The 23,848-nt window shown below is 44.8% G+C and overlaps 1 protein-coding gene across 1 annotated transcript in view; it reads left to right on the top strand.

Moving 5' to 3' along the window:
- The first annotated feature begins 487 nt into the window (after positions 1–487).
- Positions 488–23,848, top strand: part of PDLIM1 (PDZ and LIM domain 1) — a 40,722-nt gene continuing 17,361 nt past the window's right edge. Inside the window, exons 1-4 of the mRNA XM_019952906.2 lie at positions 488–774; positions 17,827–17,978; positions 19,500–19,584; positions 23,622–23,818. Of these exons, the coding sequence (XP_019808465.1) occupies positions 679–774; positions 17,827–17,978; positions 19,500–19,584; positions 23,622–23,818 (530 nt within the window). The 5' untranslated portion in view covers positions 488–678. The remainder of the gene's footprint in view (positions 775–17,826; positions 17,979–19,499; positions 19,585–23,621; positions 23,819–23,848) is intronic.

Raw genomic sequence — 23,848 nt, 5'->3', positions numbered from 1 at the left:
CGGTCTCATTAGCATTAACAAAGTTCCAGTCTGGGGTTCTTTAGTAAGGGGAGCCTGCGCAACAGTCCAGTTACACCACTGTCAGCTGCGTGGCCTCGGGCAAGTCTTCTAATCTCAGGCCGACTCAGCTAATTTATTTGTAAAATGGAGCTATAAATGCCCTGACTGCTTCACATTTTCTAGCGAGATCACTGGACAGCATCTTTAAAACATCACTGTCGTTTACATGAAAGCAAATGTGAAAATGGAGCTGACCTCAAAGGGGTGACTTTGTAAAGCACTTTCAAACTGGTTTTCAAGCGTAGACTCCTCCGCGGTCACCGGAACCTGCCCGCCTCTCACCTAGCGCCCGCGGTGGGGCTGGGAGCCCGGCCGGGCTGCGCCCGGGGCAGGGCTGTTTAGATCCCTAGACCCTGAGCTGACCCCCGGCTCTCGGGCCAGACTCTCTGCCCGGGCCGCGTGCTGCGGACCGCGGGCGGGAGGACGGGAGGGGCTGGCGGCCGCGACGCGGCCTGGGAGGAGCCGCCCCCGCCCTCCTCCTGCCTAGCTCCCGCCCGCCGCAGGCTCCACCGGACCGCGCCGCGCGCTCTTTCTCCGACAGCTGCCAGGGAGCACAGTTCGCCACTCCGCGTCCTGCCCCGTCTGTCCCCTTGGGTCGCCACCCGCCGTCGCCGCGCCATGACCACCCTGCAAATAGTCCTGCAGGGCCCGGGACCCTGGGGCTTCCGCCTCGTGGGGGGCAAGGACTTCGAGCAGCCTCTCGCCATTTCCCGGGTAAGAGGAGCCCGGGACGTGCGGGGAGCGGAGCCATCCCGGGCTGGGGAGTGGCGTGCCCTGAAGGGGACCTGGGGCGGCCGGAGCCCCGTGGGCGCGGTCGGAGACGGCGGTTTTCTGAGCCCGGGACGGAGCTGGGATCTCCGGGCGCGTCCAGGTGCGCCAGGTGCGCGGAGCGCTTTCCGCACGTCTCGGGCCCGCCGCCCTTGCCGGACGCCCGGCTCGCAGGCGAGCCAGGACCTGCGGAGCATCCACTTACCGCGTCTGCAGGACAGCGGGGGCCAGTTTTCGTTCCTTCGCCTTGAAAGCTTGGCGGGCGTGTGGACGCGCTTTGTCAACGGGCGAGGGGCTCAGTGTTCCCGCAGATCCCGCTCGCTGGGAGATAGCACTCCACTGTTCTAACAACGCCGTAAAGCGGCCGAAAGCAGTTTGGAAATAGCAGGAACCACCTAGAAACTGAGGTGGAGCGGGTGGGAGGTTTACTAGGCCGGGGGTGGTGATAGGGGCGGCCCGCGGGGGACGAGTGAAATTAACAACAGTGGAAGTCTAACTAATTGGACTTCATTCATGGCCGTTTTACCTCTCTAATGTCTTTTGGAGAAATGGCGGGATTTTACCACCCGAATAAACCCTCTTGGATATTCCACTCCTTTGCGGGAGATGGCTGTGACATATTTCGCCTGGCATTTCGGGATTATCAACCGATCAGCTTTAAACAGGGAGGGGTGCGATGAGGGTCCTACTTTATGTGTGTGTCAGGGGGAAGTGGTGTTTGAAAAATTCTAAGAGAGCCCTCATCTATTTGGAACGGCCCAGGTTCAACTGGAGATGACCAGATCCATCATTCCCAAATAAAGTGGAAACCCGAGGGAGATCCAGACTTAGCGTTTGGAAGCCCAGGTTTGGTCATCTAGTCTGGGCTAAAGGCAAGCTTGAGGTCCCACTGAGAGGTGCCACATTCAATGTGCCACCTGGAAGTTGGCCCAGAAATTTTTGGATTGAATTTAAAAGGGGAGCTAAAAGCACTCTGGTATCACTCTTTGCTAGGCTTCTCATTCCATTCTTGGGCTCATCTGCTTGCTGAAGGTGACCCTAGACCTGCCTTTCCAGTCATCTGAACATTCCTCTTTTTTAGAGGGGCAGTTTGGAGAGGGAGGGGAGTACCTACAGGTCATTTTGACTTAAGTCCCTGCTTCCAGCCCCGGAAAGAATATGGAAGGTACAGGAGAAAAAGAATCAGGGCCTCCTCTGAGTCTTCTGTCCAGCCATAGTCCTACCTACGTTTCCTTCCAGGTGGGCCTAGTGAACTGATGAGGTCTTCTTTAACCATCCCACTCCTAGAAGGGACAGGTGCTTCAGTTCTTAGGCACTGTCTCCTCCCTATCTTCCACCTCTTGTCCCCAGGGGGCCACTTTGAGTATTGCCAGGTACATACTATCTTCCCAGGCACCAGCCAGATTCCTCAAGTGCAGAAACTACCTTTCCCAAATCTGGACCCCCGTGCCCAAGCTTGGCACTGAGCTGAACCTGGCTGTGCCTAGTAAATCTTTGCAGGCATATTAATAAATGCTTATCCAGGGGAGAGACATTTAGACTTGCTTACCTCATAGTCCATTTGTCCCCACTCTTTGTGTCTATAATTAACCTGTCAGCCCTCTCAGCTTCTGAATTTATATGTCACATGAAACCTTTTCTTTAGAATTGGAGAATATGGCTCCTGTTAAGAACGGAAGACAGAGCAGGAGAACAGAGTAGCAGTGATTAAAACAAACAAGAAAACCAAAAAAACTTAAAAAACTCTAAAGGGAGGGGAAGAGAGATTTTACTGGTCATCTGTTGAAAGGGCGTTACTGCCTGTCATTTTAGCTGTTTTGAAAAGGCTTAATGCAAGTGGCGCTGTGCAGGAATGATGGTAGGGGGTGGTACTGAATTCAGTACTGTGAATTCAGTAGTCTGTACCCTTATCTGTTTATTTTTTTATTAGCACAAGTGTCATGAGCATGTCGCATATTCTAGAAACTATGCAAAGCCCTAGAGTTCCAGAAATGAGAAGACACAGCTCCACTCTCAAGATGTTTGTGGTTTAGTGAGGAAAGCTAATCTTTATAACACCCTGGGCTGTCCTTTGATTGAAAAGTGAAGGTGATTCGGAGGAGGTGACATCCTCTTGATAACAATTATTTACCTGTTTACTCACCTCATTATTTCCACATGGAAAAAACATGGAACTCTGAACTTCCTGAGCATGGGAAAGTCATTGTCATAAAGGGTCCCCAGGTGGGTAAAATCTGGTGTAGATTTGATATTTGGTTCTTACTTGAGTTGTCCCTGGAGGGAGTCTCCTGTCTGAGGCTGTCTTTTTTTTTTTTTTAATCTCCACAATGGGGATAACTCTGGTCACTGGTGGGTTAAGGTATGTGAGATTGCTCTGTAAACAGTGAACAGTATTGAGGTGTGAATGTCCACAAAGTTATACACACCTGGTTGGTAGGTGTGCTACATTTATCATTGGGGCAGATACAGTTTGCTGTGGTTTTTTATATGCAGACTTTGAGTCTCCACACCAAAGCAAACCGTAAAATTAAGCTGGAAGAGGAGTGCCTTTTACTTAAATAGCTATGTTTGCTTTCTCTTGCATGAATTATTCTGTTATTAGCTCCATCCTTTTGTTAAACTACTGAAGTTCCTGAATATAACTCTGAAGTCTTGGGTACTTGAAATTTTTTTTTTTAAACTTAATTTTATTGTAAAATTAAAAAGTCATAAACTAAAAATGCACAGCAAGTGGTTATAAATAACCAGTAGAGTTACTACCCAAGTCAAGATATAGAACATTACAGAGTGCCAGGCTGGGCTCCCTGTGTTACATAGCAGCTTCTCACTAACTGTTTTACACATGATAGTGTGTAAAATATGAGCCGGAGGATGGGGAGGGAGGCTTAGGAGGGAGAGGATTTATATATATTTATGACTGATTCGTGATGTTGTATTGTAGAAACCAACACAACATTGTAAAGCAATTTTCTACCAATTAAAAAAAAAACAGCCAGACCTCAGCAGCTCACTAACCTGCCTCATTGTTTTTCACAAGTTTCAGAACAGAAACAAACAGAATACATTTGTATGTGTGTGAATAGCTGCTTTTATTCCTCAGTATTTTCATCTGTGCTTTTGTGATAAATTTTCAACCCAGATCTCCAAATTTGAATGGATAAAACTATCTTTCTTCCTTTTCCCAGTTTTTCATTTAAGCCTCTACCTTGGACTCCCTACTTATCCAGAAACACATTTGCAGTTGTCCCCTGAGATTTTTTTTTCTCAGTCAGATCTACAGTTGTCTATCTCCTTGAGTTTTTTTTTCCTCCATGTCAATTTCTTATTTCCTCTAGTTGCTTTCAAGGGAAGCCTTCAGAGGATTTACACCCTGGCCAAAATTGCTGTTGAGTTTATGTTGACTGTTTTTCCTCTCCCAGCAACTGACAAAAGACAGGAAGGGGTGGAGCCAGAGATAAGGGATGCTCTTGGTAGGAGGCTGCTCATTTGCCTCTTGAGTCCTGGGGAAACCTCTGTTAACAGCCTCTGGTTTTCGCTTGTGCATCCTAAGGGGTGCTGAATAATGGATACTCTGTAGTCAGAAGGTCTTTTCTGACTTTTAAGAGTGTTATTTCCAGATTCAAGGGCTTACATCATGTCCTTAAGGGTGAAAGAGCAGGGCTTATCTGTCAGATTGTGAAAAGCCAGTATTGTCCATAAAGGCTCATTATGCATTAATGGTCCTTGCTGTGTGCTCCCTCATTCTGTGAAATCGATCACCTAGGAAATATTAGCTGCTCCAGCTGGTCAAAGGAGTGGAGGAAGAGGACGAATTACAGGGAATGTCATGGAAGTGAATGCTTGAGCCTATGGCATGAAACTGTCTAAGCTGTGTTATGTCCCTTTGACAAGAGTCTCTGCTGCTGCTGCTGCTAAGTCACTTCAGTTGTGTCCGACTCTGTGCAGCCCCATAGACGGCAGCCCACCAGGCTCCACCGTCCCTGGGATTCTCCAGGCAAGAACACTGGAGTGGGTTGCCATTTCCTTCTCCAATGCATGAAAGTGAAAAGTGAAAGTGAAGTCACTCAGTTGGGTCCGACTCTTAGTGACCTCACAGACTGCAGCCTACCAGGTTCCTCTGTCCATGGATTTTCCAGGCAAGAGTACTGGAGTGGGATGCCATTGCCTTCTCCGAAGAGACTCTGCATGTTACCCCAACTCCTGGGTGCCAGCCTGTTGGCTTGTCTTTGAGGAGGAGAGAGCGGAGAATGGTGTTAAGGTATTGCAAGTGAAGTTGCGACCCTGTGGACTGCAGCCATTGGAATGGGATACATAATTGAGAGGAAGTTATCATCTAACCACTGAGGTCACTTTCCTAGTCTGATCAGGACTGGGAGAAGCACCATAATTCGTCTTGTCCTGGAGCTGTTTTCTAAGCTGTGCTCATTCCTTGGCATACCTTGTCACTGCTCCCTGGATGAGAGGGAAACAAGTATTCTTTGCATTTTACAGGTGAGAAGCTCCATGCCCAAAGGTCAGGCAATTTGAATTTACAGATTTTTCAGTGAATGAACTATTTCTTAGCTTCTTTGTAAAGGAAAAGGTAAAGGCTCATTAAAAATGAGCAAATGTCATAAAGTTAACTTTTAAAGGATAATTTGACTTCCAGTATGTCTCAGAGGAGAGCCTGAAAAGCTGCATGGTAGAGTGCCCGGGACAGGAACTCAGGCTGACCTCCAATCCTGAACACCACACTGGGTGACCCTGGGTATGTCACATGCCTTCTCTAGGGTTCAATTCTCTGTGAGGATAAAATAAAGAAACAAATGACCAAACCATTGATTTTGTACCCTTTGAATACGAGGGCCCCCCTTTTTATTGTTAAAAAGTGTCCCAGCCTCTCCTATGGCATTGGTTCTATCTTTAACCACCAGTTGATTGAGAAAATGTGTTATATACTCAGAAATGTTTTCCAGTAAATTTGGGTTGTGTTATTCATCTGTGAATATCTGTGCCTAAATGACTCTTGTGTTAATCACAAGAGCCTCTGTTTACACTTGACAGGCTTGTATGAGAATATTTATTTAATCAACATGCAACAATGGCCATAGTTAATCTAGTTAAACTATATATAAGACTTTTTATATGCTAAGCAGTATTATAATATGAACATATTCTTTCAGTAATCCTTGTGATGCTTCTAAGGTAGATACAATTAAGATGCCCATTTTATGGATGAAAAAAACTGAGTCATAGAAATGTGAAATACTTTGCCCTTGTCATGCAGTAGTGAGTGGATAGAGCTGGATTTTGACTGAGTGATCTGACTTCAAAGGCCATGGCCTTAACCTCTATATCATAATAATATTGTAATAGGAGCTATTATTTTGTGAGTGCCTACTCTGTGCTAGCTGTGCACTTACATTATCTTTTTCTTCACAACCCAGGGACACAGGACACACGATAAATTGCAGAACTGGAATTTGAAACCAGGCAGATTGACTCCCAGGCCGGCTTTAACTACAGTATTCTGCCCTCTGATAAGCCATAACTATCAGTATTTCATTGGTAAAAGTATTACCCAGCACCCAGGTCTGAGAAGTGCTAATCGTGGGACAGGTCTCATCATGAGGGGTAGGACTCTCCTGGGCTCCTCACCCCTGAGACCCTTGTGCCCAGGGCGGTTTGCTAGGCTGGTCTCAGCCCCAGTGCTCTTAGAGCTCAGAGCATCTCAGAGAATAGCAACTCCCCTTCCTGTTCCTCCTGAAAAGCTAGAAGCCATGGCCCCACCTGGGAGAATTGACAGTCCAGCCATGGGAGTCCATGGCCATGCGGGCAGGGAAGAACACAAGAGCAGAGGAATTGGATGATTTGCCAGAGAAAAGTCTGCCCGGGTGGCCAGGAGGGGATTTGGGGCAGTTTTTATGACAAATGAAGATTACCAGGGAGTAGACAGATCCACCTTGCCCAGCCAAAGATGGGGCCTGTAAAGTGGGAGCTGAGTCCAGTCCAGGACAAAATGTACCCATGAAAACCTGAGATGAAAAAGGTAATTTCTATGTGGCACTTAGCACCCCTTGTGATTGTTGATACTGTTATTAGCACCAGTGTGGGTGAACTGGAAAGGTCATCTGTAACTGAGGTCTGTGGTGTGTTTTCATATGTAGAGTACACTGCCTTCTCAGGAAATGCCGTCAACCTGAAAGACAACTTTCTGAAGGACATTCTGATCTTGTAGAAGGCTAGGTTCTTGACCAAGCACTTGGCCTAATTTTAATAGAGATGACTACTCAGATAAGCTTCCCTGGTGGCTCAGAGGTTAAAGCGTCTGCCTGCATTGCAGGGGACCTGGGTTCTATCCCTGGGTCGGGAAGATCCCCTGGAGAAGGAAATGGCAACCCACTCCAGTATTCTTGCCTGGAGAATCCCATGGACGGAGGAGCCTGGTGGGCTACAGTCCATGGGGTCGCAAAGAGTCGGACACGACTTGACTTCACTTTCGCTCAGATAAAAAGATACGGACATAGGTAGGACCTATATAGGGTAAAGAGGTCAAATGCATACAGATAGATGAAATTAAGGTGATGTACCAATGATTTACATCCATTTCTTTAAAAATTACACTTTCAAAGCTTTAATGTGATCAGACTCTATATGCTCAGTCGTGTCTGACTCTTTGCAACTCCATGGACTGTAGCCCACCACCAGGCTCCTCTGTCTGTGGGGTTTCCCAGGCAAGAATACTGGGGTTGGTTGCCATTTCCTTCTCCAGGGGATCTTTCTGACCCAGGGATCGAACCTGGGTCTCCTGCATTACAGGTGGGTTCTTTACCAACTGAGCCACCAGGGAAGTCACAGTCAGACCCTATGACTCAGCAATTCTCCAGTTAACCGCTCAATAGAAAAGTGTCCACATGGCATGAAAGACATATCAAGAATCTTCAAAGCGGTACTATTCACAATAGCCCCAAACTCGGAACAACTCAAATGCATTAACAAAAATGAAATGGAAAAATAAATGCTGGTATATATACATATATTTATAACAAAGAATGAAATGAAACACTGCCTCAGTGAGAATGGAGGAATTACAACCATGCATGATAATATGGATCAGACAGATATACAGTGTTGACAGGAAGAAGCCAGACATAACACATAAATACCACATCATTAGAGTTATAGAAGACTAATCAAGCCAAATTAATCTATAGTGTTAACTAGCATTCATCTATGGTCGGGATCATGGTAACCTTTGCCAGAAGGCTAGTGATGGAAGGAGGCACGAGGGGGTCTTTGGAAGTTCTGGTAGCGTTCAGTTTCTTTGATTCTGATTCCATGGACTCGCTTTGTTTGTGATACTCCATCCAGTTGTTTATTCACAAATCATGTCCTTATCTGTTTGTGTGATATGCCTCAATAAAATGCTTACATTAAAACTCTTGTGCTTTGTATACAGGATCAAGTAGTATAAAAATGTGGACAGCCCACGGTAAAAAGCCTTCCCCACACCATTTCCCAATCTTACTTCCCAGAGGTAAATGCTGTTTAACAGTTTGCTGCAAAACTTTTCAGACATTTTTCCATTCATGTAGCATTTTAAAAATCAAATTACCATGTCATGATGAAATATTTGGATGTCATTGCTTTTGCTTTCTGCCTTGTTTTTAATGTAGCAAATCAAGAATTAAAGCCATCTTGATGTCATAGGAAAATAAAATCTCGGTATCAGCCTGACCAGGATTAAAACTTGTCTCCTCCCTGTGTTAGCTGAAGGGTCAGCCTCTGAAACCTCAGTGTGGGAGTAATAGTACTTGTCTTCAAAGGTTGTGGTGAGGATTAAGATGGTGTTAGATAGATCCTAGCAGTTTGACTAACACACGGAAGGCATTGGGATGCAGTGGTACTATTAAAAAATATTAATGGTAGCTAGAAGGCAATGGCACCCCACTCCAGTACTCTTGCCTGGGAAATCCCATGGACGGAGGAGCCTGGTAGGCTATAGTCCATAGAGCCGTTAAGAGTCGGACACAACTGAGTAGCTTCACTTTCACTTTTCACTTTTATGCATTGGAGAAGGAAATGGCAACCCACTCCAGTGTTCTTGCCTGGAGAATCCCAGGGACAGAGGAGTCTGGTGGGCTTCCGTCTATGGGGTCGCACAGAGTCGGACACGACTGACACGACTTAGCAGCAGCAGCAGTGCATATTGAGCACTTACTATGGGCCAGACTTTGTTTTAAACTACAAATGTAATTTCATTTAATTGAACCATGAATGAGGTTGATCCTATTATAAATTTCATTTGATAGAGACTTCCCTGGTGGTCCAAAGGTTAGGACTCAGTGCTCTCACTGTGGTGGCCTGGATTCCATCCCTAGTTAGGCAGTTAAGATCCTGCAAGCCAAGTGGTGGAGCAAAAAAAAAGTCATTTGGTAAATGAAGAAGCCTGGGCACAAAAAGTATAACTGCTCAAGGTTATGTGTTTAGTGAATGGTAAGGCTTTGGGCTGTGGGTGATTGTTATTGGGGCTGTTGAAAAGCACATGGGGGGACTTTCCTGGTTGTCCAGTGGTTAGAGTCCGCTTTTCAGTGCAGGGACGCAGGTTTGATTCCTGGTTGGGGAACTAAGATCCCACATCCCTTGGGCAGCTAAGCCCACGTGCTGCAGTGAAGAGTCCCAAGTGATACAGCTAAGATCTGATGCAGCCAAATAAATATTGAAAAAAAGAAAAAGCATACGGGGTTCAGAGGGACTTGTATGGGGACTTTTGAGAGACTGATGACTTCTTGATCAATTAATCAGGGTATTCTACTTTGCTGTCTGCGTTTTAATTCTATTCCTATGTAAGTAATAATGGTTGATCTTTCAGACTACGAGAGCTTTCTCTCTAAATGGCCACCCCTTAGCATTAATAGTTTCCTTTTGCACTGAACCGTGAAGTGAAGCTAGATTAAGGCACAGCTCACTTACAAGGACCTAAACTACTTTATTGCCTCATTTTCTTAAGAAAAATGGTTATAGAGTAACTAAGAACAGTTTGAAACATTCTTGGGGTTTTCAGGCCGACTTGCCTAAGTACATACAGCTTCTGTGGCTGTAATGTGGCTTCAAAGTCTGTGCCATAACCTCGACCCACAAACAAATTGAGTCAGAAGTCTGACTAAGGAGAGTTCAAATTCCACATCTAAATGGTATAGTGTGGGGCTGGGCTCTGCTATGTCACCCAGCTCAGAGTCTTTTAAATTTATATATCTGAATACTTTGACACAGCTGCTAGTTCAAAGGAGGTTGTCCCTCAAGGTACATGGCACTGAGATTGAACTTGAATTCCAAATTTCTTTAGTTCAGTCTTGTTTTCTATGATGTTAAAAATGCTAAACTATCATTGTTTAATATTTAATTAATACAGCCAACTTGTAAGATGGATTTAAGGTAATTTACAGCAGTAAAATACATAGCTACAAAATTTCAAACATAAAAACACACATCAGAAGATGTAACAAAAAACTGGAACAAAGAAGAAAGAGGTGTGCCAGGACCTTTATATCAGATGGTTTCTGTAGTTGCATACTGCATTTAGCTGTGAGTTTTCTGGCTGAGGCATAATAGGAATCATGTTAAGTTGTTTAGGCACCTGGAATGAAATGACTTGTGCAGTACTCTACTTGCATTTAAGGATGTTTATCAATGTTGTCGGAGAAGGCAATGGAACCCCACTCCAGTACTCTTGCCTGGAAAATCCCATGGATGGAGGAGCTTGGTGGGCTACAGTCCATGGGATTGCTAAGAGTCGGACACGACTGAGCAACTTCACTTTCACTTTTCACTTTCATGCACTGGAGAAGGAAATGGCAACCCACTCCAGTGTTCTTGCCTTGAGAATCCCAGGGGTGGGGGAGCCTGGTGGGCTGCCATCTATGGGATCGCACAAAGTCGGACATGACTGAAGTGACTTAGCAGCAGCATCAATGTTGTAGGGTCAATGTTAAAGGATCAAGGTTAACAGTATTCTGTGAACATTCAGGAAATTCACCTGTATTTCTGTCCACAGATAAACATCAGAGCACCTTTTGAATAGGGACAATTTTTTCTTTGCAGGATTGGGGGTGGGGGCCAGTGGAGACTTTGCATCAGAGTTGTTTCAACTGATTGACAAGTATTATATTTGGTTAAAACCTCCATCTCTGTCAAAGGAGTGGCAGTACAATTTATCATCCAGGCTGGAACACTGTTGAGAGTGAAATAGGGTGCTTTTGATAATTAAGCTGGGAAAACAGGTTTTGTCCTGGACAAACCAGGGTGTCTTATAGTCTTGGTTATAAAACTTTTCTACATAAAATTTTTAAACTAAGCCAGTGGTCACAAGCATGTTTGCCTGAAGGGGTTGGGAGGCAACAAAAGGGTTTTGACTTGAGGGTGAGGTAATGGAAAAATCAATAGCAGCAAGAAGGATGATAAATGGCAACTGGTTCCAGGTTTCTGTGTTGGGGACAGAGGAGCATGGCGTGGACTAATTGAATGGAGAGTGTCTGCCTCAGCTAAAGCAGGCAGAGTAATTAAAAAGCCGAGATAGTAGGCAAGGTTCATTTATTGGGCCCCCTCAATCTTGAGCCTAGGGATTAAAGGAATCCCTTCTCGCTGTCAATAGAACAGATAACTTTAAGTGTAAGTGCCTTCAGGCAAGTCCTCTAGGGGAAGCCAGCCTCCAAATGGCTGTCCTAGAGGCTGCATGGTCGACCCTTGAATGGATCTGCTTCTCTCAACTGCTGTTAGGGACTATCTGTAAAGGCAGTCACCTTAATGTCAGTAGAGCTAGGTCTAAGTGGTTGTTTCTTGGCAGTAACCGGACAGTTGAGTCAGAGGCTATGTTTAAATTCCTTTGTTGTTCCCCATTGTTTTCCAGATAAAGTACAGATAAAGCCTTGTTAAAAAGAAAATAACAGAACTCTTGCAGCCAGATCTGTTTTTATATTTCCAGACTCATCCCTCTCCTCCCCCTTTGCTTCCTGTGCTTTATCTATGCCAGTCCACATGCAGTTCCTATAAGCCGGAACGCTCTTTTCTGCCTCCTGTGGTGCCTTTGCACAGTTTTAAGCAATGCCTCCTCCAGGGAGTCTTCCCTGCTTCCACCTTTAGGCTCTCATTGCGTCTTTACTTGTTTCTAGTATCGGCTGCTGTACATGCCTGTCTGCCCCAGGAGGCTGTGAACTTGAGAGTGTTCTCTGCCTGGGGCATTTTGTATAATCCTCACGACAACTTTCTGACACCAGGACAGTTATCACTCCTATTTCATAGGTGAGAAGAGGGAGGCACACAGAGGTGAAATATCCCACTCAGGGGTACTTAGCTCATAAGCGTCAGAGCCAGGACTTGATTCCTGGCTATCTGACTTCAGAAGCCACATCTTAATAAGCTACACTGTCTTTCAGAAAGTACTTAAGGAATGTCTGTCTGATGAGTGAATGAATGAGAGAAAGGAGGTAACAGGAGGGATAAAATAGGTATATGCCATAATACAGAGGAAGAAAGTCATCTTTTCATTTGCGATGGCCAGTGGGTATGCATCCAGGTTTATATAAGAGCATTAGTTATTTAGATGTGTGTGCAATGGCACCCCACTCCAGTACTCTTGCCTGGAAAATCCCATGGACGGAGGAGCCTGGTGGGCTGCAGTCCATGGGGTAACTGTGAGTTGGACACGACTGAGTGACTTCACTTTCATGCATTGGAGAGGGAAATGGCAACCCACTCTAGTATTCTTGCCTGGAGAATCCCAGGGGCGGGGGAGCCTGGTGGACTACCGTCTATGGGGTTGCACAGAGTCGGATACGACTGAAGTGACTTAGCAGCAGCAGCAGCAACATGTGTGGTAAGTCACTTCAGTTGTGTCTGACTCTTTGTGATGTAAATTGAAGAAAAGGGCTTGTAAATTGAAGAAAATAGGTGAGCCTCATCATAATCCTATTCTGTGCCATTTAGAAGTGAAATTCAGTGCATCTTCTTTTGTGTTCAGGAGTCTGACGGCAGTGCACAGGCTTTAATGATGCAGTGAAGGGCAGATGTACAGGTTGGCCTCTGAGCAAAGTGTCTGCCTGGCGGGGCAAAGGGTGAGAAAGACTTGAGTGAATTCTGCAGAAAATGGCAGATTGTTCCTTAGTGGAAATTGTGCTTAACCCCATTTATTCTCAGGCAGGAAAAGTTGTGATCAAATTGTATGGTCTCTGAGGAAGAAAGCTGGAAGAGGGTTTTGCGGATGTCCATTGAAATAATTAATGGGCCTGTCTCTTTGGAGCAGAGTGTAGGACTTCTCTTTAAGAAGCTGAAGCTGACTCCTTTATGAGCTGGTTCTGATGGAATTTGAGGGTCAGGAGGAAATTAGAATAGACAGTGTGGCAGACTGGTTTAAGTGGAAGGACTCCAGAGCCACACAGCCCGCCACTCACCAGCTGTGTAACCTCAGGCAAACTGCTTAACCCTTGTTACTCTACTTCCTTCTCTGTGATGATGTCAATAATGTTGGCTACCTGATAGCATCTCGGGAGGATTGGTGAATTAACCCTTGCCAGACGCTTTCACTGTGTTTGACACATAATTAGCACTCATTAGCTGATGAATGTTGCTGTGATTGTGATGAATAGTTGATGTGCAATAAGGATCGGAGTCCTCCATTCAAGATGGGAACTAACCAGAGGAGACGCAGGCCTTCTCTCCTGAGGGCTTTTCATTTCTGATTTGAGTATTTTATAAGGGAAGGTGTTACTGGGTCTCAGCTCAGCACAGACCAGTGGAGATGGTTAATAGATGGCAGGAGGTACCCAGGCCTTGGTAGGAGTTTGGGACACTCCAGTTCCCTGTGTTGAAGGCCACAAAAGATGAATCTCCTCAATTCTGGATTTGTCTTCAGCTCTGACAGTTATTTGGGTTTGGAGCTTCTGCTGCTGGCACTGTGGTAAAGCAGGAAAGGAACGGAGTTTGGTTAAATGAGAGGATCTAGTTTCAAGTTCAGGCTCCAACCTTTAGCAGTGTGAACTTGAGTCAGTCACAGCTTTTCTGGGTTTCAATTTCCTCATCTGTAAAATTATCTTACATGTTAATGGTGAGTTCATCGTCATTATTATGTCAAGTAGCAGAAAGTATGTGAAAGAGCTTTGTAAAAAGCAAGTCCCGTAATTTCATTTAAATCCACCTTTTTCCCCTAGAAATAAACAGCTCATGAAAGAATATGGACTCTATTTGTGTGTGATTCCGTCCAAGTTCCATCTGATGATAGTGTTTTACAACTTTCTGAGATTTCTTTTAACTTCCCATTAATTTGGGTTAAAAAAAAAAAAGACCAGAAGAGGGGATGGCCAAGCCTTGATTACTCAGGCTCAGGGCTCTTAAGACTGGTTCTAGCTCGTCCAGAATCTGTCAGGATGTTTTGAGCAGAAGTGTCTCACCTTCAAGACAGTTTAAACCAAGTGCTGGAAATTACGGAGTTCTTAGCAGCTGAGCATATGCAAGTAAGAGGAAACTCTGTCTTCTTTTTCTCAAGCTTTTTGTCCCCCCAACCCCCACCTTATTTTAGTTTTGTGAGTGGTCGCATTCCAGGAGAGTGATGCTGGGGAAGATGGTTATTTGATTCCTTTTGAAATAGTCACTTTTTTAAAAAGGATGAAACGAAGCAGCATGATTACATATTTAACAACGCAAGGTATTTTGGATTCAATCATTCATTGGACACATATTCATTGCCCACATACTGTGCTGGTCACAGCTAGGCACCTGAGGACATCACAGTGCAAAAGGCAGACAAAAGCCTGCTCTCACACTTATGGCTCTCAAGCATTATATATAAACAAATTCAGAAAACAGACTTACAGACTTAATGTGACAAGTGCTGTGAAGAAGAGAACGTATGAAAAGGTTGACAACGGGCCCTAATTTAGACTGGAGATCAGGAATGTCTTCTGTGAGAAGGGTCATTTAAGCCCAGAAGTTAATCAGGCAGTGGCTGCAGCAGTGCCAAGGCCCTGAGGCAGGAAAGAAGGAAGGAAGGCCCCTGTAGCTGGAGCTTAGGCGGGGGATGGCCTGGGCCTTAGGGAACTCATCCATGATTTTGGGTTTTATCCAAGGGAACTTCTCTTTAACATCATGAGAATTGGTTATGACAAATGAGTTCATCAGGCTGCTCTCCCTGGAGACAGAGTAAATAAAGTGATGCTTAGTGCCATTTTTAAAACAAGGGGTCTGTGTTGTTCTTTAGAAAAGGGAAAACATATACGAAGTCACACCAGGTCAGTCTTCTCAGGAAGACAAGCAGAAAATGAGAGGAATTTGTTTTTACTGCACATACTGTGACTCAGAGCTAACTCCCTGAAGTCGACTGAAAGGAGAGCGGCCATGCTTGCCTGTATTAAATTTCTTTTCCCAGTGGCTGCATGGGAAGAAGGTCCGAACCTTAGATTGGGGGCTTTCATTTTCTAAAGGCCAGATCTCTGGTAAACGGATGATGGGAAAGCCAGAAAGGAAGGTTAGGAGGTCAGGATCTCTGCACTGGTTTCCACATCCTGCTACATTCCAGGAGAGTTTTGCCTGATAAAGTCATAGCATGTCTGAACCGGAAGGAACCTTGGGGACCAAAGTCATCCGTCCCTTATTTTGTGGGGTCCAGGCACTGATGAGGGGAAAACCTTGACAGCAACATAACACTGGCCACCTCAGGAGGTCAGTGTTTCCTTCTGGCAAGGGCTGATTGGAAACTGTGGCTGCTGAAAACTGCATCAGATACAGAGGCTCAGGGCATAAGCCTGTGTCCTAATTTGGTGTGTTGGGCCTCTTCTCTGTGGTTCAGCCTTATGGAGACCCTCAAGTGTTCACAAAGTCTTCCTCACTGGGCTCCCAGGAGTCAAAGGCCTTTTCCAAGGTGAGGCCAGAACCCTGTGGGTGCTGGGAGCCTGGGTGTAATCTGCTCCCAGAGGGCTTGGACTTCCATTGAGGAAGGTCTTTTAATGCCAAAGTCATGACTGACCTTGGGATGATGGTCCTGTTTTTAGTATGCTGCCAAGTCCTTCAGTCGTGTCTGACTCTGCACTCTGTGGACTGTAGCTCACCAGGCTCCTCTGTCCATGGGATTCTCCAGGCAAGAATACTGGAGTGGATTGCCACACCCTCCTCCAGGGGTTCTTGCCAACCCAGGGATCGGACCTGCGTCTCTTACATCTCCTGCATTGGCAGGCAGATTCTTTACCACTAGCACCACCTGGGAAGCTAGATGTTTTTAATATACCTTGGTTTAAAAAAATACTTAATAGTAAAACACATCTCTGAGCTTAGTGCTGCTTCAAAATGAGTTTGTACTTTGTTCATCACAATAGTGTCTGTATTCACTTGAAAAATAGTTGTACAATTCCAAATGAGGCATGATAATTATTCAGGTCACACGTAATGCTCAGCAGGCAGATGGATTTGATGACCCACTGCAGTCATTGGCTGGCTTCGCTCAAGCATGGTGGCCCATAAATTTGGAACCCCTTGTTTTAGAAGCATTGGCGTGAAGAAAATCAGCCACCTATAGGGGCTGACCCTAATAGTTAACTTTTTGGCTAGGAGGAACCAGTGTATACTGGTTCATACTTTAAAATATTCTTTGTTGCTTTTTTTCAGTTACAAAAGTACTCTAAGCTCACTGTGAAAATCAAAACCATTACAGAAATGTAATATTGTGAACAATTTGGTTTTAGTTCAGTTCAGTCGCTCAGTCGTGTCTGACTCTGCGACCCCATGAATCACAGCACGCCAGGCCTCCCTGTCCATCACCAACTCCCGGAGTTCACTCAGACTCATGTCCATCGAGTCAGTGATGCCATCCAGCCATCTCATCCTCTGTCATCCCCTTCTCCTCCTGCCCCCAATCCCTCCCAGCATCAGAGTCTTTTCCAGTGAGTCAACTCTTCGCATGAGGTGGCCAAAGTACTGGAGTTTCAGCTTTAGCATCATTCCTTCCAAAGAAATCCCAGGGCTGATCTCCTTCAGAATGGACTGGTTGGATCTCCTTGCAGTCCAAGGGACTCTCAAGAGTCTTCTCCAATACCACAATTCAAAAACATCAATTCTTCAGTGCTCAGCCTTCTTCACAGTCCAACTCTCACATCCATACATGACAACAGGAAAAACCATAGCCTTGACTAGACGAACCTTTGTTGGCAAAGTAATGTCTCTGCTTTGAATACGCTATCTAGGTTGGTCATAACTTTCCTTCCAAGGAGTAAGTGTCATTTAATTTCATGGCTGCAGTCACCATCTGCAGTGATTTTGGAGCCCCCCAAAATAAAGTCTGACACTGTTTCCACTGTTTCCCCATCTATTTCCCATGAAGTGATGGGACCGGATGCCATGATCTTCATTTTCTAAATGTTGAGCTTTAAGCCCACTTTTTCACTCTCCACTTTCACTTTCATCAAGAGGCTTTTGAGTTCCTCTTCACTTTCTGCCATAAGGGTGGTATCATCTGCATATCTGAGGTTATTGATATTTCTCCTGGCAATCTTGATTCCAGCTTGTGTTTCTTCCAGTCCAGCATTTCTCATGATGTACTCTTCATAGAAGTTAAATAAGCAGGGTGACAATATACAGCCTTGACGAACTCCTTTTCCTATTTGGAACCAGTCTGTTGTTCCATGTCCAGACTAGTAACATAGTAATATACTAGTTGGCTGATCCCAGGTAAGTCACAGATCTTTCAAAGCCTAAGTTTCCTGGTCTCTAAAATGGGGACCATATTGGGACTGATACTTGCCTTCCTTTCTCACAAGGTTATTGTGTGGGTCCAGTGAAATGGTTTCTAGAAACAACTAGTAAACCTCAATGTATTACGTAACTTTAAGGGGTCAGTATCATTATAACTTATGATTTTAGCCTTCTTTACTTTTTAAATGCTTTGACTCATATCAGTGAGTCCTTAACCCAGTGGTAACTTACTCAGTGGTTTCCTTGGAGGCAAACGGTACCTAAACCTGCTCACTCCTTTTTTCCCAGGTCACTCCCGGAAGCAAGGCTGCTATAGGTAATTTATGTGTTGGAGATGTAATCACAGCCATCGATGGGGAAAATACCAGCAATATGACACACTTGGAAGCTCAGAACAAAATCAAAGGCTGCACGGACAACATGACTCTCACAGTAGCCAGGTGAGGAGGAAATGCTCTCTCATTTCCGAGCGACCAGAAGCTGCTTTTGAGCAGGGACTGCCTCACCTATTTCAGAATTCCCTATACCCCCAGCTCAGTGCCATATAGGTAGTGTGGTATAGGTAGGCTGAAGGTCTGTGGAATTGGATTTTCAGATTGCTCATCTTCCTCTCTGATTTTACAGTGCTTCTCACTGTGTGGGCATCTTTTTCTAAGATACTTGAATTGTCACTTGATCTAACACAACTAACCAAAATTTTGAGGAAGTAAAATCAATTTATATACTGTCAGATATAATGAAATGAAACCACTGAGTATCTACTGCTCCCGCCACACAACACTGAGCCCTGGATGCTGCTCTAGATTACAGTTACAGAGACAGACTTCATTGAGCACATTAGACAAAGTGCTGAAAGTTTAAGAAAGGAGAGCTAGAGTTGATGAATGAGAAGAATGCTCTGGGAGTCGTAATTGGGACAGAGTTCCCGTTTCTCTTCCATTTAGTCTTGGAAGGGGTCCTGTAAAGGCATGGTTTCAGAAATGATTTGGTTCGACCTGTATAGCTCCCTGTTTCCTGTTGGATCAAGTTTACATTCTTCGTTCGGATCTCCTGTTTACCTGTCTTCAATGTCTCATTAACCTTAGCTTGCACAGTGCTTCATCGTGAACCCTTTGGTCTCCTCTGCAAAGTAGCTTTATGGCTTTCTTCTACCTTGTACCAGGACTGGCAGGAAGACCAAGTGTGGGGCAGGATGCCAAAGCATCTTACATGCTTATATGCTTCCGAGCCCTGCCCTCATGAGAGGTGCACTGTTTTATTACTATCCCCTCAGGAGCACATTTACCCTTCATTCTCCATTCCTATCTCAGTGCAATCTTCTCCTTTTAGACATTCATTCATAGATTGATTTTTTGATCCATTTACCATTAAATTGAACAGCTACATCTTGTATATATCTGGCCCCGTGCTAGGCCATCTGACCATAGAAGGATAAGTACAAATATTCTGTACCTGTAAGAGTGAAAAACAAAAACGCTAAAGATAACTTAGAGGAGACCTAGAGTGTTGCTGTGTAATGGTACAGAGATGTTTTCCCAAGTTCAGGAGAGGCACCATGATCAAGCTGGTTGTCTGGTCTGCATCAAGAACACTGGATGAGACAGAGAAGCTCATTCTGTCCTGAGCAGAGGTGGGGTGGCATCAGGCAGGTTCAGGAGCCTGGAGGAGGCTGGTGCAGCTGGGTCAGCAACACAGAATGTATTGGGGGAGGGCTGAGGCTGGACGAAGGGCCAGCAGCCTGGGAAATCCCTCAGGGCTGAGTGGGCAGCTGTCAGAGTAGCAATCAGACATGATGTCATGAGGTTGATGCTTCCGAAAATCACATCAGTGGTAAAACAGAGGGGAGGCTGGGGAGCAGAATGCTAGTAGCTGGGTAAGAGGGGACAAAACCCGACTCCATTTTTAGTGTGTATTATTTATTGGCATGCATGAAACAGCTTAGCTTTGTCAATCTGTTGCAGATCTGAACAGAAAATCTGGTCTCCTCTGGTGACAGAGGAAGGGAAACGTCACCCATACAAGATGAATTTAGCCTCTGAACCCCAAGTAAGTACTTGCTCACCAGCGCTCTTGCTTTTAGCATCCCGGGACATTTCCACTTTTGACACAGCTCAGCTCACCTCTGCTTTTCCTGCCCTGGATGCTGGGGATAGGACGCAGGAAGGGCCCTCCACTGACACGTCTTGGACCTGGCTCTTATTCGGTTCTTCCCGTAAGGGAACTGCAGGAGGAAAGGGCTGGAAAACCCCAGAGCAGTGACGTCAGGGCCTGGTTAGGAAGGGGATATGGAAGCGGGTGGAAGCTTTCCTGTGTAGAACAGAGTGGCAGAACCATGGCAAAATAGAAGCACTGACTCAGCTCATGATGGACCGCTGATGCAAATGTGCTAAAGATGGAAAGAAGTTTGGGTCCTGAGGCCTACAACTTAGCAGGGACATGTAGTAGTGGACCCAGATATCCCTGGCCACCCTTCATCCCACTACCTGGTTTCTGAGAGTCTTAGGGTGGAAATGCTAAGTGCTCTAGTTTTCCTTAAAATTACTAAAATTAATTGGTAGTTCATATTGGAAAATAGGGTAGGGAGTCAATGCACAGTTTTGTTGGCCAAATAGAATTTCCTGGGATGGAAAATTGTCTGGAGATCCCATATTTGGAATCATTAATAATGATTTTATTTCTTCTGTACAATGAATGGATGGATGTTCTTTAGCAATAAGGACAGGAAATGTAAAGAAGAATGTTTAGAACATCTTTGTAAAACTCCTCACACTTGGTAGGCTACTTTTCAACAGTGTCTGTTGGATAAATGAATGAGTTGTTAGTGGTATGTTAGTAGTAACTCAATAATGGCTTTTGAAAACTTCTTCTAAAATGGTTTGTGATTGTTATACATTTAGCCCCAATTGAAGATTTGAAGTTTAATTTTTTTTCTCAGTTTCAGACAGTGTATCATTTTTATGGTATATTAAGATATAATCCAGAGAAGGCAATGGCAACCCACTCCAGTACTCTTGCCTGGAAAATCCCATGGACGGAGGAGCCTGGTAGGCTGCAGTCCATGGGGTCATGAAGAGTCGGACACTTACTGAGCGACTTCATTTTCACTTTCATGCATTGGAGAAGGAAATGGCAACCCACTCCAGTGTTCTTGCCTGGAGAATCCCAGGGACAGTGGAGCCTGGTGGGCTGCCATCTGTGGGGTCGCACAGAGTCGGAAATGACTGAAGTGACTTAGCAGCAGCAGCAAGATATAATCAAAAGATAAAATATAGCTAGTTATCTTTTATACCTAAAACAGAAACTGGTGTGAAATTGAACTCACTGGTACATTAGTGTGGGTAAATTAGTGGTTGTATGTGAATGGTATTTCTCAAATGTCTTCCATTAAAATGTCAGAAGTGTAATCATACGAAATTTTTCCCATTAGTTAATAAAAATAATACTTAGTCCTAACAGTCACTTTAAGGATCATTTTGCATCTGCCATTTCAAAACTGACATGACTGTATTATTCTCTACAGCTCCTCTAAGGAAAGTTCATGAAATGGCATTCAGTTTATAAATTGGCAGCTGTGCAAACTAATTTAAAACATGCCACAGTCAATTCCAGTTTCCTAGGGAGTTCTCAGCCACTTCATTAAGTTTACTATAAATGTTCAGTTTTAATCTGTTAAGTCGTCGTATGTTTTATAATATATCAGGAATGATTTTGTTTTAGTGCCGTCTTTCTAAAATCCTAGTTTTTCACTTCAGGAAGGCAATACTTAAATTTCAGTTATACTTTTTATATGTATTATACTTTTTATATGTATTATACTTGAATTTCCATCTTAAACATGAGTACTTATCTTTAGTCTTTTGAAGGTAATTTTCTTCAGATTAAAAAAAAACCTCAAACACTTTAGCATTTAATTTGACTATATATTTTTTTGAATTCCAGTAATTCTTTGTTCATATGAAAAACTTCCCACCTCTCATTTTCCCAAAATCTTCCACTTCCAGTCACTCTAAAATAGAGGAGTGAGTAAGAGCAGAGTTCATCTGTAATTGAAGGATCTGTTCGTTCATGTAAGGCCAGCCCACACCCCAGCTTATCTGAGGTCAGTGCAGTTACACACCTAGTTTATATTTCCTCATTATTGAGTTTCCTCGGTGACTGATAAATACAAAGCCCAAACAATGACATCATCCCTTCCAAAAGGCAGGCCCTGAATTAACCGCCTGATTTCTGGAAAGACCAGTATTCACTTGGGGTTAGAGATACTCCTTTTATGTACAAAACAGATACATTCTTGGGAGATTCTCTGTAGAGTGAAAAATCAGAATTTCCAACCTGCATTTTCTACTGACTTCCATTGCAGTTGAACATGGGTTTCTGTGGAGGGAGAAGGGAATGACGCTGGTTGACTGCTGTGGTGCCAGGCAGAATCCAGAGGCTAAGAGAGATTAACTTGCTCAAAGCCAAACAGGAGGCAACAGGGAAAAACCTGAGCAGAGACAGAGTATGAGGGCTCTTCCCTGGTGCTCAGCATCAAGAGATGCTCCTCAGAATTGCTACAGGGAAGGAGAGAGGAGAAAAGAATTGCCATCCTGGCTGCTGCTTGTGCGAGTGCCCTACAGAGCTGCAGGGTCCCAGGCCACCCCTTGGGAAGTCTGCGGCCGTTAAAGACCACTTCTTATGTCATTGTTATTCCTCGTGCAGTAAAAACTTTCCTAAAACTTTGCTAAAGTTATTTGCAGAACTAATTATACTTCCCTTTGGTGAACACACTACATGTACTGAACTTTTGTCCAATGTGGATCAAGTCAGCTCAGTGTAAGGTGTACAGGAAAACCTCACTGTTTCTAACATGTCAAAGAGGGAGCCTGTCTGAATCATCATAAACACATTTTCATGTTGTCTTTTAAGTCAGTGGTGGTGTTTTAGTCGCTAAGTCATGTCCGACTCTTACGTGGACTGTAGCCTGCCAGGCTCCTCTATCCATGGGATTCTCCAGGCAGGAATACTGGAGTGGGTTGCCATTTCCTTCTCCAGGGGATCTTCCCAACCCAAGAATTGAACCCTGGTCTCCTGCACTGCAGGCTGATTCTTTACCAACTGAGCTAAGTCAGTACACAGTGAATTAAGCTAGTGGTTTTCATCATCAATTCTGAGAAAGCATGAAAGACTTTAAGGCTTAGTAAAGAAAGAGGAAAAAAAAAAAGGAAGAGCAACAGAGGACAGGAGCTCTTGGGGCAGTTGTTCTGGGTCTGAGTGTTAATGAGGAGTCCGGGTTTCAGGAAGATTTCTGGGAAGCCCAGAAAATAGGGCGCACATCATGTTTAATAGATTGCACAGGGTACGCTCTCAGCTAGGAGAGGGGTTGACCCAGAATGCCTGTGCAGAAAGCACCTTGCTGCCATCAGAAAAGCTGTGAATTTTTTTTTTTTTTTCCTTAAAAAGGAATGTTAGTTTAAAAGCTTTTGAGGGGTGTTCATAGAGTAGCTCTGAGGTGGTGTGGCTGTAGTAATTATCTACTGAGACCTGGCAGTCTAGAGTGGAGGTTGATGGTGGGTGCTTCCCCAAATTACAGAAAGAGGGGGATGAGCACAAGAGGAATTTAAAGTCCTTTCCTGCAGCTACCTGGGCATGGCCGCATAATAGGTATCCCCCAGCCTTCCATCTTATCAGCTTGGCCTTCCCTCACAAGAAACAACAGCTCAGTCATTCCCTGTAGCCTGCTTCTGCTAGTGCACCCAGGCTTGTCTGCCTAGTCATCAGCCACTTCAGTGTTGACACCACAACCCTCTTATCTTGCTTGTCTAAACCTTTCCTTTCTGGGGAATTTATCTCTACCTTTTATCATCTCCTGCTTTGCACTGAAGTGATGCGGGTTCCTCTCCTCCTGGTACTTAATCCCTCTGGAATGTGTCCTGAAAGGCTGTTTCAGCTCTGACTTGGATCCGGACAGCCTAGGGCATCAAGGGATGTCCTACCTAGGGGTGTCCAGCAGAAGATCAGGTTCTGCTGGACCTCAGTACCGGATGTACTTAGTAGTACATACTGGACACCACTTTGATCTCTCCTTTGATCCCTGCCTGCAGGAGGCCCTCCACATAGGAAGCGCCCACAACCGGAGTGCCGTGCCCTTTACTGCCTCACCCGCCTCCAGCTCTGCCCCCAGGGTCATCACAAACCAGTACAACAACCCAGCTGGCCTCTACTCCTCTGAAAATATCTCCAGCTTCAACAACGCCTTGGAGTCAAAGACAGCAGCCAGTGGGCAGGAGAACGGCAGAGCGTGAGTAGGCCCATGCAGTCTGCCCTGGGC

The sequence above is a fragment of the Bos indicus genome, chromosome 26, assembly GCF_029378745.1.
Source record: "Bos indicus isolate NIAB-ARS_2022 breed Sahiwal x Tharparkar chromosome 26, NIAB-ARS_B.indTharparkar_mat_pri_1.0, whole genome shotgun sequence".
Classification (NCBI taxonomy): domain Eukaryota; kingdom Metazoa; phylum Chordata; class Mammalia; order Artiodactyla; family Bovidae; genus Bos; species Bos indicus.
Note: the sequence above shows the minus strand (reverse complement) of the source record. Positions and strands in the feature narration are given on the sequence as shown.